We start from the raw sequence: 12,622 nt of genomic DNA on the forward strand, positions 1-12,622 counted from the left end.
GAGTTCCTGCTGAAAAACACATTTGTGGGCTTTTACTCTTTGTTTAAGGTCGACAGCAAACGAGATGGGTACTGTCCCTGCCTTCAAGATTGTTCTCATTTGGGGGAGGTGGAGTGGGAGGGACAAGCTGGTTTTTGTTTTGTGTGAGAAGCGTTTCATAAAGACAAATACTTCCAGATTCAGCAAGAATTGACAGTTACTGGGTAGCAGCACAGGAACAGTGCTGTTGAACACAGAAGTCTGTCCTGGCGTATTGACTGTCCCCAAGTTCACAAAGGCGCCGGCACTCCACATGCTACTCAGGATCCTACCTCAGTGCATGTGGTATCTTGCTTCTTGAATTGAGAGTAAATTCAGATGAAATCTGTATCATATTTAGAAGAGGCAGAGATGGATTGAAAGGTCCTTCTGCTGCTTAGTCGATACTAGCAAGATTCCCTTAACATGGTCAGGACTAATCAGTTCTAGAAAAACCAGAATGTTCTCTTTTTGTTATTTCTGTAGATACTTAACACTGGCAATATTTTGTATATACTTCCTCTGTTTTCAGTTTTCTGTGACGTTTATGGGGAGGGGGATCCTGTTTCTTATTTTATTTGAAATATTCTTTAGTATATCTCACTTTCCTCCTATTAGCTACAGATTCTTCTGTGGGGTACTTAACTTTAAAAGGCAGTTCTGATTCTTACTCCAGATTGCATCCAAATCTAATGTACAGGCCTCATCTCTTGTGTTCCTGGGAAGTTCATGGAACTAGTGTAGGTTGTCCCCTACAGCCTCATGGTTTTTGTCGCATATCTCATTGTTAGGAATGTGGATACGTAAGAAACATCTTACAGTTTTCATAACCTCAAAAACACTTCAGCCAGTCGTTACGAACCAGAGTGGAGTAATGTGTGCTCAGTCCACACGGCCCGCAGAGCCTGAGATGCTTACTACCTGGCCTTTACAGAGGGGCTGGTCTTTCTAGGTGATCAGGATCGCATGATTGGAATGCTGGTCTTGACTGTCTGAACAAATCAGTTGAGTCTTGCTGTTTTTTTGCAAGTTTCTGTTGACTTTTCACGTTAATTTTAGGACCAAAATATCAAAACCGAGGTACCATGGAGAAGTCTTAAGTTGTCGAGGCGCAGCAGCCCCCCCCCCCCCGCCGCCACCGGGGCACCAGCTCAGGACAGCTCCTCAGTGCAGCCCTTCCTGTGTTCTCAGCAGCAGAGCCATCGGGAAGGAACTTCGTGCCCAGCCTCACCTGTAACGCACACCTGTACCCATCCCTCTCCCTCGTCACTGCTCTCTTCTTAGATGCGTGAAATACTTCTTCTGATCCTCAGAGCACGTTCACATTCACAGACTCCTTTCCTTTCCACACAGCTGTGGAAGGTCTAGTCCTGTTCCCTTGGTAAGAAAACTGAGGCTCAGCCAGCAGGTGGGTTTGACAGGAGTTTTACACCAGCCTGCTGATTTTTCCTTAATAGTACCCGTGTCTTCACAAAAACTCACCCGAAGTGTTCTTCTGTAAACCTAAAACACAACCCCACAAAAAAAAAAAAAAAAAAGATTTTTGTTTTTATTATCACACTTAATTCATCTTAGATTACTTTGTTTCTTAAAAGTGCCATCTTTATAGCTTATATTTTGCCTAAAACAACAAACACTGTATACTCAGAATATTACTTTTTTTCTTTCTTTCTTTTTTTGTTTTTTTTAATTAAGTAATCTCTGAGCCCAACTCATGACCCCAAGATCAAGAGTCGCCCGCTCTGGGGCGCCTGGCTCAGTTGGTTAAGCGTCTGCCTTCGGCTCAGGTCATGCTCTCAGAGTCCTGGGATCTAGTCCCGCATTGGGCTCCCTGCCCAGTGGGGAGTCTGCTTCTCCCTCTCCCAGTCCCCCTGCTTGTGCTGTCTCTCTCTGACAAATAAATAAGATCTTTAAAAAATAATACTATAATTCTTTCTCAGTGTAACATATAATCTTGATCTGGTATATAATTTCTATATTAGGTTATTCTTGTGTTGTCCCAGTTCCTGCTTCTGGATTTTACTTAAAAGTTCAGGAACTGGGGCGCCTGGGTGGCTCAGTTGGTTAAGCAACTGCCTTCGGCTCAGGTCATGATCCTGGAGTCCCGGGATCGAGTCCCGCATCGGGCTCCCTGCTCGGCAGGGGGTCTGCTTCTCCCTCTGACCCTCTTCCCTCTCGTGCTCTCTGTCTCTCATTCTCTCTCTCAAATAAATAAATAAAATCTTAAAAAAAAAAAAAAAAAGTTCAGGAACTTTCAGGACGCCTGGGTGGCTCAGTTGGTTGGGTGTCTGCCTTCGGCTCAGGTCGTGATCTCAGGGTCCTGGGATCGAGCCCCGCATCGGGCTGCCTGCACAGCGGGAGGCCTGCTTCTCCCTCTCCCACTCCCCCTGGTTGTGTTCCCCCTCTCGCTGTGTCTTTCTCTGTCAAATAAATAAACTCTTTTAAAAAAAAAATTCAGGAATTTTCATACTTCAAAGAAGAACTCATTTTTATAGTTTTGGTAGAATTCATGTCTATAGTAAACATTTCATTCACAGATTACTCTTTCACAGGCTGCTTAAGTGAACCTGGGTAATATCAACATTATAGTTTAAATTAGAAGGCCTGATATATCAGAATTTTGGAATTTTAAACTAATACTTGGGAAAAAAGCATTTTTAAAATTATTCCCTGGGGCGTGTGGGTGGCTTAGTCGCTTAAGCATTCGACTCTTGGTTTTTGCTCAGGTCGTGATCTCAGGGTTGTGTGATCGAGCCCCGCGTCGGGCTCCACGCTCAGCACGGAGCCTGCTTGAGATTCTCTCTCCCTCTTCTCCTCCCCACTCTAAAAATAAAAATAAAATTATTCTCTGAAAGAGTAGTCAAATTTACTCCTAGAATCAAGTGATAGGTTAAATATGGCAGATTAAATACATATTACCTCGATTTCCTCCCAAAGCTTGCTCTTATAGTAAAGAAGCTAATTTTAAAAAGAAAAAAAAAACGGAGACCCCAAGAGTGAAGTCAGGAGAGCAACAGCAACAAATTTCTGGAAGCTGGAAAGTACACGGGCCAGTGGTGGCTGGTTTAGCAATCTGAGGACGTTAAAGCCTGGACGGGCCGCAGGGAAGCTGGGAAGCAGCGTCCTCTGCACAGCCGGCTCCAGAAGGCTTCAAGCACCGCCGAGAGTGGGGCTAACACGGCAGGGTGGGGCACGGCTCTGCATTTAAACCTACAGGTCCCCTCCAACTCCAGACGGCTGGGTCATTGCCCTCCTGCTGAGTGAAAAACTAGGTCTTACTCACCGAAGGGGTTAAAATGGGGTCTCTGGACACAGAAACCATACGATCACAAGGACATTAAAAGAAAATATGTCTGAAGAATTCAGACTTGTCGGCAGTTTGCCACTGTCAGTCCTGGAAAGGGATCAGCAAACTTTTTCTGTAAAGGGCCAGGTAGTATGCATTTCTGGCTCTGCAGGCCACGTGGTCTCTCTCAGCTCCTCGGCTCTGAGAAACAGCCGTGGGCAGCATGTGGGGAACACACATATGTGCGCGTGTTCCAGTAAAACTTTATTGACAGAAACAGCTACAGGTCCAGCAGGGCCCCAGTGGCAACCCTTGACCACTATATTGATATTCCGTCCATCTTCTGTTAGAACTAAAAGGCTGTAGGTGCCCGGTTCACTCTGGACATTTTTTAAGTCATCTGACAGAAGTCACACTTTTTACAGTAAATTCAGGGTCCGTGTTAGCAGTTCACGCATACTGAAGCACACGTAAACAGAGGCCAGCTGACTGTTCTGGGAAATATGATGAAGAAAGACACGGTGAGCCCCTTTTCTTAATTAAGGCATTACCAGTGGGCCCTGATAATGCTTCTGTGCTTATTGAAACCCAGTGATTCCCAAAAGTCAGGATTTTCAGTGTAAGTGATTATGCAAGGTCACGAGGCTAGATTTCCCTGAGCAAACTGAAAATCTGAGAATTAGGTTTTGTTGGTTGGTTTTTAATGTTTTGGCCAGGGAGGCAGCAGGAAGAATGGCGGGATGGCATTTTGTAATCTCTTCTCCTTTTTGGGTAACTTCTTGTCTTGATGCAGTTTCACATTTGCACAAAAATTGCAAGAATAGTACAAGGATCTCCCATATGTCTTTCATCCAGATCCCACAGTTATTTACCTTTTGTCCCGCTTGCTTTTATTCTTCTGTAAGTATGTGTTTTATTTTTTTCTGAACCATTTCAAAATAGTGGAGATACTGTGAACCTTTATTCTTAAATATTCTGATGTATTTCCTGAGAAAGGGCATTCTCTGAGCCACAGCGCAGTTACCAAATCAGGAAATGTAACTTTGGTATGATGGCCTCTCTCACTGACAGCCCACATCAGATTTCACCACTGATCGGTGATACTCGTCCTAGCTGCTCTTTTTCTCAGTCCAGACCCCAGGCCACGGTCACGCTAGACTCTGTAACCTCCTTAATGTGGAATACTTCCTGGGCTTCCTTTGTGTAGCTTGATCTTCACTTTTGAAGAACATGGGTCCCTTATTTTGAGAAATATCCTTTCGAGAATGTTTCCAAAATGTTGTGTTTTTTGTTTCTTTTAAAATTGATTTTCCCGCATCGGGCTCCCTGCTCCGCGGGGAGCCTGCTTCTCCCTCTGCCCCATCTCTCTCTCTGTCTCTCATGAATAGATAAAAAATAAATAAATAAAATCTTTAAAATTGATTTTAATATGAAGACGTTCTTAGAAATCAGTATTATTTGGGAACATTTCTTCTTTTTAGTGTGCTTGCCCCAAAGTAAATATATACGGTCCATGAACCTTTAAAATGAAAGAAGAATAATCAATCTGTTCTTGCTGCTGCCCCCTTTCGCGGTGTCCCCACCCTGCCCCCCTTGTCTCCCCCCTACTTTCCTGGGACACCCCCCCCCGCCCCCACCCCTCTTGCCCTCTTCAGTCGTGTCCATGGTATGTCATGTATTACGACACTGCCGGTTTTAACACGAGGTGCGAGCATGAGAGATGCACCGTATGTGGTCGGTAGCATACTTTGTAAAATACTATCTTAGCACCTCAGGCTCAGGAGGGATTCGGCATGCAGCATATTTGAAAGCTGTAGAAACAGCCATTGAGAGTTTGAGTGACCATGGGCGCCCGGCTGGCTCAGTCAGTGGAGCGAGCGATCTCTGGGCCCTGGGTTTGAGGCCCACGTTGGGTATAGACATTATTAAAAAGAATAAATAAAACTTAAAAAAAAATAAAAAAGATTGCAGGAATGATCTGCTGAGAAGCAGAAAATCACAAGCTATTAAAAAAAAAAAAGTTTAAGTGACCAGCCTAAGGCCTGTGATCTTTCCAGTAGACCTCAAGACTCATCATGCCCTTACATTCTTGCTGCTAAAGTAATTTTCAGAAAGTAATTAAGCCCACTTGGAGGGTGAAATATTTTGAAAATTGGGTCAACACCATGCTTTCCTAACGTGTCATTGCCACCCCGAGTCACTCTGAATGGTAGAAGCAGTGTGGGTCGTCTCTCCTTCATCTTGTCCTTCGAGTATAACTTCGGGACGAGGAAAGAGAATGGTTTTAATTTTATTGAAAACATGGATTATCCCACTTGACTAACATAATCTCTCTATAGTAAAATTTAGAAATGTCACCTTTCTAATGGAAGACCTGAGCAAATGGAGAGAGAGACCTTTCACACCATTACCTCAAAGACCAAAAACAGTAAAGATAAAAATATGGTACAAGTTAGTTTACAGGTGCAATTTATCAGTTGGTTCTAGGGATTAGAGCTGAGGCCCAAAATGCCTAAGGAAGGTCCGGCTACCATTCCAGCAAGAGGATTAGGACCCAGGATGGTCAGAACTTTGTTTCTTCCCCATGTACGTCATGCCTGTGCTTCCCCATTGCGATTACCCTTAAAGTAAAAAGGGGTCTCTCGCTACCCTTTGGTGATAGTGGGAGGGGAGATCCAAGGAGACCTCATCCCAATCCATAGCAGGTTTAAGAGAAACAAAAGCTCCGAGGCCAGAGTGCCTGGTCCCAGAGCAGGAAGTCAGGCTGGGTCCCTGGGGCTTTGGGAAACCGTCAGGCTGGAGTGAAGTGGGTTTGGGTCAGTTTCTGTAGCGGCTTCTACCTCCTTTTTCTATCACCCATTTACATGTGTCGCCCTGTGGTTTCCCTCAGAGCAAAAGCTGTGTTTTATTCATCCTGAGTCCTTAGCCCTAGCACCTGATACAGAAAATTTTAATAAATGTGCGTGTGAGGCCCAGAAGGACTATAACAAGCCCAGAGCCGTGCGGGACAGACGGTATTGTCACCAGGGGCCAGCACCTCAGTCCCGTCACCCCGGAGGTCTTTACCAGGATCGCACAAGAAGTGGTGAGTCATTTTCTTTTAAAAACACAATGGAAAGTGCTAATGAGAACTCCTTGTTTCAGGTGATTGATGAGATTTATCGTGTGTTGAGATACGTCAATTCTACCAGAGCACCTCAACGAGCTCATGAAGTACTTCAAGAGTTAAGGGATATCTCCTCCATGGCAATGGAGTACTTTGACGAGAAGATCGTGCCCATTCTGAAGAGGAAGTTACCAGGATCAGATGTGTCCGGAAGACTCATGGGCTCTCCTCCAGGTACTCTTGTTGGTGTGTTCAGTGTAAAGTAACATTCAGACACAGTTCCCTAACTTGCTCCCTGCCCCCACACTTAATCATACATCGAGCCCTTTTCTGTGTCTGTAAATAGTATCTGCAACATGATTTTTAAGGACACATTGATCACAAACCGTAACTTGTGTCACTAATCCGCTGCTGTTAGGCACATTTGCAGTATTTAAATTACACTGAAGAACAATCCCGTGGCTGTATCTTTGTACATATCCGTAACTATTGACATACAATAAATATATTAGAATTTCTGGGTAAAAAGCCACAAATATGTATGTAGGGTTTTTTTGTTTGTTTGTTTGTTTTTTGATGTTTCTGACTAGTTAATATCCATTTTGCTAAAACAGAATTATAATATACCAGATAAAACCCAAAAAATTCTTCATGGAATATTCACTTAATTATTTCAGCCCCTAGAGGGCCTGGCTGCTGCTTGGAAAAGACAGGGTACGTAAGGCTGTTTTGAACCCTATCACTGCTTCTGTGGTAGCTCTTTTGCAAAAGTATATCCGATCCGAGGGGCACCTGGGTGGCTCAGTCAGTTGGGTGTCTGCATTTCAGCGTGGGTCATGGTCCCAGTGTCCTGGGATTGAGCCCCGCATCAGCGTCCTTGTTCTGCGGGGGAGCCCGCTTCTCCCTCTCCTCCCCACTTGTACTCTCTCACTGTCTCTCCTCTCTCTCTCTCAAATGAATAAATAAAATCTTAAAAAAAAAAAAAAAAGTACATCCAATCTGAGAGATTTGTGCCCAGATTGGTCAAAATATCTTCAACCTTTGCAAATACCTTACATCAGGAAAACCTTTTTTAGTAAGACATTTTGTTCTGTTTGGATGAGTTAGCTCCCTGGGCGTGCTCAGTGGGGTGACCGAGTGGCTGTCTGTAATCGAATCATAAAGCCTATGGCATCTCAGCATTCATACATCAGTAATTTATTGAGCACCTATTATGCGCACAGCACTGTACTGTGTCCTGTGGAGACTAAAAGTAAGTGTAGTACGTGGTGTCCACCCTCAAGGATCTTACTGTGTCAAAAGGTAAGACATACCCAGGCTCAAAGTTAAATTATCGTTGGCAAGAGAAATATTTTAAAGAAGGGTCCATTGAAATGCCAAATGAGTAGCAGAGACAGGACCTTAAGGAAGATAGAACCATTGTTGACTGGTCTAAGAGTTCACAAGAGGTAAGAATTGATCCAAGCCTTGATGTGTTAGTGGAAACGAGATAAAGGTAAGCAGAGAGAGAAGGAACAATGCGTCAGTCCAAGAAAATATTTATATGTATGTACAAGGAGAAAATTGTTACGACGGGTTTAGGGTAGGAATGGATCCATCCAGTCCTTTTAGGAAACCTTTAAGAGATAACATTTTTTAGGGTGCCTGGGTGGCTCAGTCGTTAAGTATCTGCCTTCAGCTCGGGTCATGGTCCCAGGGTCCTGGGATCGAGCCCCGCATCGGGCTCCCTGCTCCGCGGGAAGCCTACTTCTCCCTCTCCCACTCCCCCTGCTTGTGTTCCCTCTCTTGCTGTGTCTCTCCCTGTCAAATAAATAAAATCTTAAAAAAAAAAAAAAAAAGTATTTTAAAAAGGAGAGAGAACATTTTTTAAAAAGGACGTTATTGGTTTATGATAGTGATTTGTATGCCAGTGTTACCTTGTAGTATTCCTAAAACAGAATGATTCCAAAGCCGTCTTTCTGCATCACCTCAGAACTTCTTCATGATCATCATGTGTGATGTAACCCACTTTTTGATGGTATCCATGTTTGGCTAACGTGGAAGCTCTTGTATAGAGCTAAGTGTAGAGAAAATTTAAAAACATGATAGACCTGTGCTTCTAACTCGAATGTTTACATTTGCTCGTGTGAAAGAAGATAGAAAATAGTTCTATTCTAGTTTTACTGCTTGTGTTTTCTTAGTAGGTCTTAAAAATGTTCTCTAATGTTTTAGAACCGGTTGATGCTGCTAAATGTCCTTCTCCATTTCCTGGTGATCCACCCATTGGCACATGAGCCCAAGCATCGGAATTCAGACTCATTTACTGTTAAGACAGGGGTGTCTGATTAATCCATTCAACCAAGTAGATTGCCAAGAGAAAATTATCGGAAGTGATTTTAGAAGGATATTCAGTTTCAAAAGAAGTTTAAGGAAGTATTACTGGTAGTGAGACATTTTAAGTGATTAATGACCATTTAAAACCATTTCTCCGCAGTTCCGGGACCTTCTGCAGCCCTCACAACAATGCAGCTCTTCTCTAAGCAAAACCCTTCACGACAAGAGGTTACCAAACTCCAGCAGCAGGTTAAGACAAACGGTGCCGGTGTGACTGTTCTCAGGCGTGAAATTTCCGAGCTTCGCACCAAAGTGCAGGAACAGCAGAAGCAGCTTCAAGACCAGGACCAGAAACTGCTAGAGCAGACCCAGATCATAGGCGAGCAGAACGCGCGGTTAGCGGAGCTGGAGCGCAAACTGCGGGAAGTCATGGAGAGCGCGGTGGGAAACTCCTCAGGGGCTGGGCAGAACGAAGAGTCTCCTCGGAAACGGAAAAAGGCAGCTGAAGCCATAGACTCCCTTAGGAAATCTAAGCGTCTCCGGAATAGAAAGTAAAGGGGGGGAGGGTCCTGGCTCCAGAGGAAGACGTGGCTTTAGCAGCTGAAGCAGTTACGCACCTCAGGACGCCCCGGAGGCTTCTGGTCTTGCAGAAAGAACACAACTTCAGCTTGAACTCTTCACAGTTGGGACAGTCTTCTCCCGCTTCTCCTGGTTGAACTGATGCACAGAACCTTTTTACTTTGCAATAGATTTGTACTAACCAGACCTGTCCTATCATGTTTTGAGGAGTTAACTTTTTTCTGTGCAGATAATGTTTAAAGTAAGTTTATTTGTTCTTGCATATATGCACATTACAGAAAGATCTGAAACAAACCAGTCTGGACAGACTAGGAGTTAAGTTGAATACAGAAAATGTCCTGTTTCACTTGAAAGAAAAGACCTACTTTTTAAATGGACAGTATCTTGTTTTAAAAAAAAAAAAAGAAAAAGTTGACTTTTTGTTATAAGTGACCTTTGTCTGGAATGTCTGAAAAGTAGTAAATGCTTTTTGGTATCGAAGTAATGGGTAACTAAAACGGACTTCCATAGTGTTGACTGTAGGAGGGGCCTCTACAGTATTGACTATATATTTTTATAAACTACTGGCAAGGGACTTATCCAGTTGTTCTACACATGTTTTCAGTTCTCTTCTGGGGCCACGCCCTGCATTTGCATGGATGCATGCACGCATCGCCTAGTCAGCTCACGTAAAAAGCTCTTGCACTGGTATTGACCTTGAACCTCTCTACTTCTCCACTTTCTAGAGCAGCGTTAGTTTATTTGAGCACCTAGCATCTTCCACCACCACAACAGCTTGCCTCCAGGGAGGGATTAGTCCTTTTGTCCTCCGGTTTTAGGGGAGCGAGGGAGCATTAAAGCCCATCGCTTTCTCTGTTCTCTGTAGGGTTCAGGTACAGTAGCCAAGGCAGAACCCCGAACTCCAAGGCTCTGTCAGTGTCGGACCTCTGGGGACTGGTAGTGGCCCTTACTCACCACCGTGTGTGTTCATGGATCAGTGTGATCACCACAGGTGTGAGCAGGGGACCCAGCTTATGGGATGCAGTTTTGCCATTGAAAGAAAGCTCATTGAAGAAAAATCCTACTATGAAAAAGCATTTTGATCATTTCATTTCTGGGGGATGACCTGAGGGAAGCTTTTAAATATTAATTTCAAGCTTTCCTTATCCTACAACTTTAAACAAAAGCTTTAATTTCGTTTGCACTCCTGTTTTGAGCGTGTAACTGGAAAAGCATGTCTTGCACTGTTCACACTTCTAAGCGGTCACTTTAACAACCTCCAGATTGTGTGCAGTGGTTTCTTTCCCCACTTGTATATTTTTGAGACCTTCAACTATTACTGTCCCCGTTTTATGTTAATGTACTAAATTATGTAGTTATTATTTGACTGATAAGTTCTTTTATCAACTGTCAACAACTGTTGCCTTGGGCTTCAGTTCTTTAAAATAGGTTTAGGTGTAATATAGAAAATTATCCCTGTCCAGGTGGGAGTTTGACACCTGCATAAAACCTAAGGTTTTGGTAAGTACCTTAGTTGAATAAAAGCACAAGGTTACCGCCCTTTTTACCCGTCCACCATGACACGGTTATCCATCCTTTAACCTCACCAAACAAAACTTTTTCTTACCCATTTTTAAGATTGTCCTTCCATAATACTGTCCTTAGATTTTGATCAATTCTCTGTCTGACTTGGAAACTCCATTTACAATGTAGTATGTTTTCAATGAAAAAAAAGACAACAACCAAAAAAACTACCATATAACATCCAAGTGTTTCATGGTTTGTTGGGAAGGTAATTTGAAAATAAACAATTTCCAAAAAACATTTGTCAGCCAAGGTCATCCATAAAAGTCCCCGTCTGGAACTTGTTTTCTTGGCAGGTGTCATTTTTGTAATCCTAGGATTTAGCCATATTGTCCTAACTCTGGAGCAGGCCTACTGGAATACTCATGGCCGTGAATAGTCTGCCTTCCCGGTAATGGGAAGACTCTATTTAGAGTAACCAGGTAACATGTTTACAGGTTTACAAAGTAGGATCCTTACGCATCAAAGGGATACAACCTCAGATGATGAGCAGTTGTTCATGAATTATTTAAAGTTCCTGGGTTTCTTTTTAAACTACACCTAGACACCCTAAATGTATGTAGAATCTTCCATTAGTTAGCATGAGTATTTGGCTTTCGTAGGAAGCATCCACACTATCAGAAGGTAGATTTTCTGTTTCAAAATCCACACTTATACAGGATTCGCTCGTAACTGTCCAGAAGGCCCATGAGTTGCACTTGTTAATGCACGAATGTTCCGTAAGAGTAGGAGAAGAAAGCACTACAGTTCAGTCGTCTGTTTAAGTCTTAAATCTGACCTAAGACATCTTGCTAAAAAACACGTTAGGCTATGGCCTTGACCGATTTGATAGCTGTTACACTTGCTTTGGGATAGCATAGTGGCATTTAGGGTTCGGCAGATCACAAATTATTTGCATCCGCTAAAACCGACATGCCACGGGAAGGTTGCAGACTAGCCTCCCAAACGGGAACCATCTTGCCGGGGGTTAGACACCAGCGGCTTCAGTGTCATGTCCTGGAACGAGATGCCATGAGTTCCTCGGGTCCTCTTCCCTTGGCTGTCTCTCAGAGGAGGCTTCTCTGTGTTAGCGGGTCACTCCCACTTGTGACTCGATTATGGCGCAGCGCCCGCGACACAAACCCGAGGGGAAGAGGCGTCAGGAACGAGGAGGACTTGCCCCCACCTCACCCACCCAGGGCCCCCCGCGTCTCTCCCACATGGACTCGGCTTGGTTTTCACGTAATCGAAATACGGATTCTTTAGGACGTGAGGTTACAGAACCTGCTGCTTTTCAAGCTCCTTTGTCGCGGTGCAGAGCCTGGAGGTGACGAGGCAGACGCAGACGGAGCGTAATGCATCAGACTGTTTTAAAAACTGTCGGGCTGCCATCTGGTCTAAAGCCACCGGTTTTAGAAGCAGCTTTGTTTTTGTTTTTGTTTTTTGGTAAGACGTGTTTTTTGGAATACTGAACTTTACAGGGGCTTGCCTTAATCTCTATTTAGTAGTTTCAAGGTGTATGCGCTATTATTCTACTTGTTAAAATGTTGAAATATTCTATGTAGCCCCGAAGGTGGGTAAAACAGTATGAGTCATGCCTAAATAAATAAGCTAAAGGTGTCGCTATAGCTGGATTTTTTTTTTTTTTTTTTAGAAAAGATGGACATATGAACAGAGGCTATGTGTAAGAAGCAAAAACCATGGCACCTTGAGATTGCACTATTTTATGCATTGTTTTCTATGCCATTTCATAGCCTGCACTTTAATCTCCAAAGAAA

General features: G+C 43.6%; 1 protein-coding gene across 1 annotated transcript in view; it reads left to right on the forward strand.

Moving 5' to 3' along the window:
• Nucleotides 1-12,472, forward strand: part of FBXO28 (F-box protein 28) — a 28,375-nt gene extending 15,903 nt beyond the window's left edge. Inside the window, exons 4-5 of the mRNA XM_035008640.1 lie at nt 6,449-6,644; nt 8,884-12,472. Of these exons, the coding sequence (XP_034864531.1) occupies nt 6,449-6,644; nt 8,884-9,278 (591 nt within the window). The 3' untranslated portion in view covers nt 9,279-12,472. The remainder of the gene's footprint in view (nt 1-6,448; nt 6,645-8,883) is intronic.
• Nucleotides 12,473-12,622: the final 150 nt, after the last annotated feature.

Source organism: Mirounga leonina, unplaced genomic scaffold (genome assembly GCF_011800145.1).
Source record: "Mirounga leonina isolate KUSES-001 unplaced genomic scaffold, KU_Mleo_1.0 Mir_152, whole genome shotgun sequence".
In the NCBI taxonomy this organism is placed as follows: Eukaryota; Metazoa; Chordata; class Mammalia; order Carnivora; family Phocidae; genus Mirounga; species Mirounga leonina.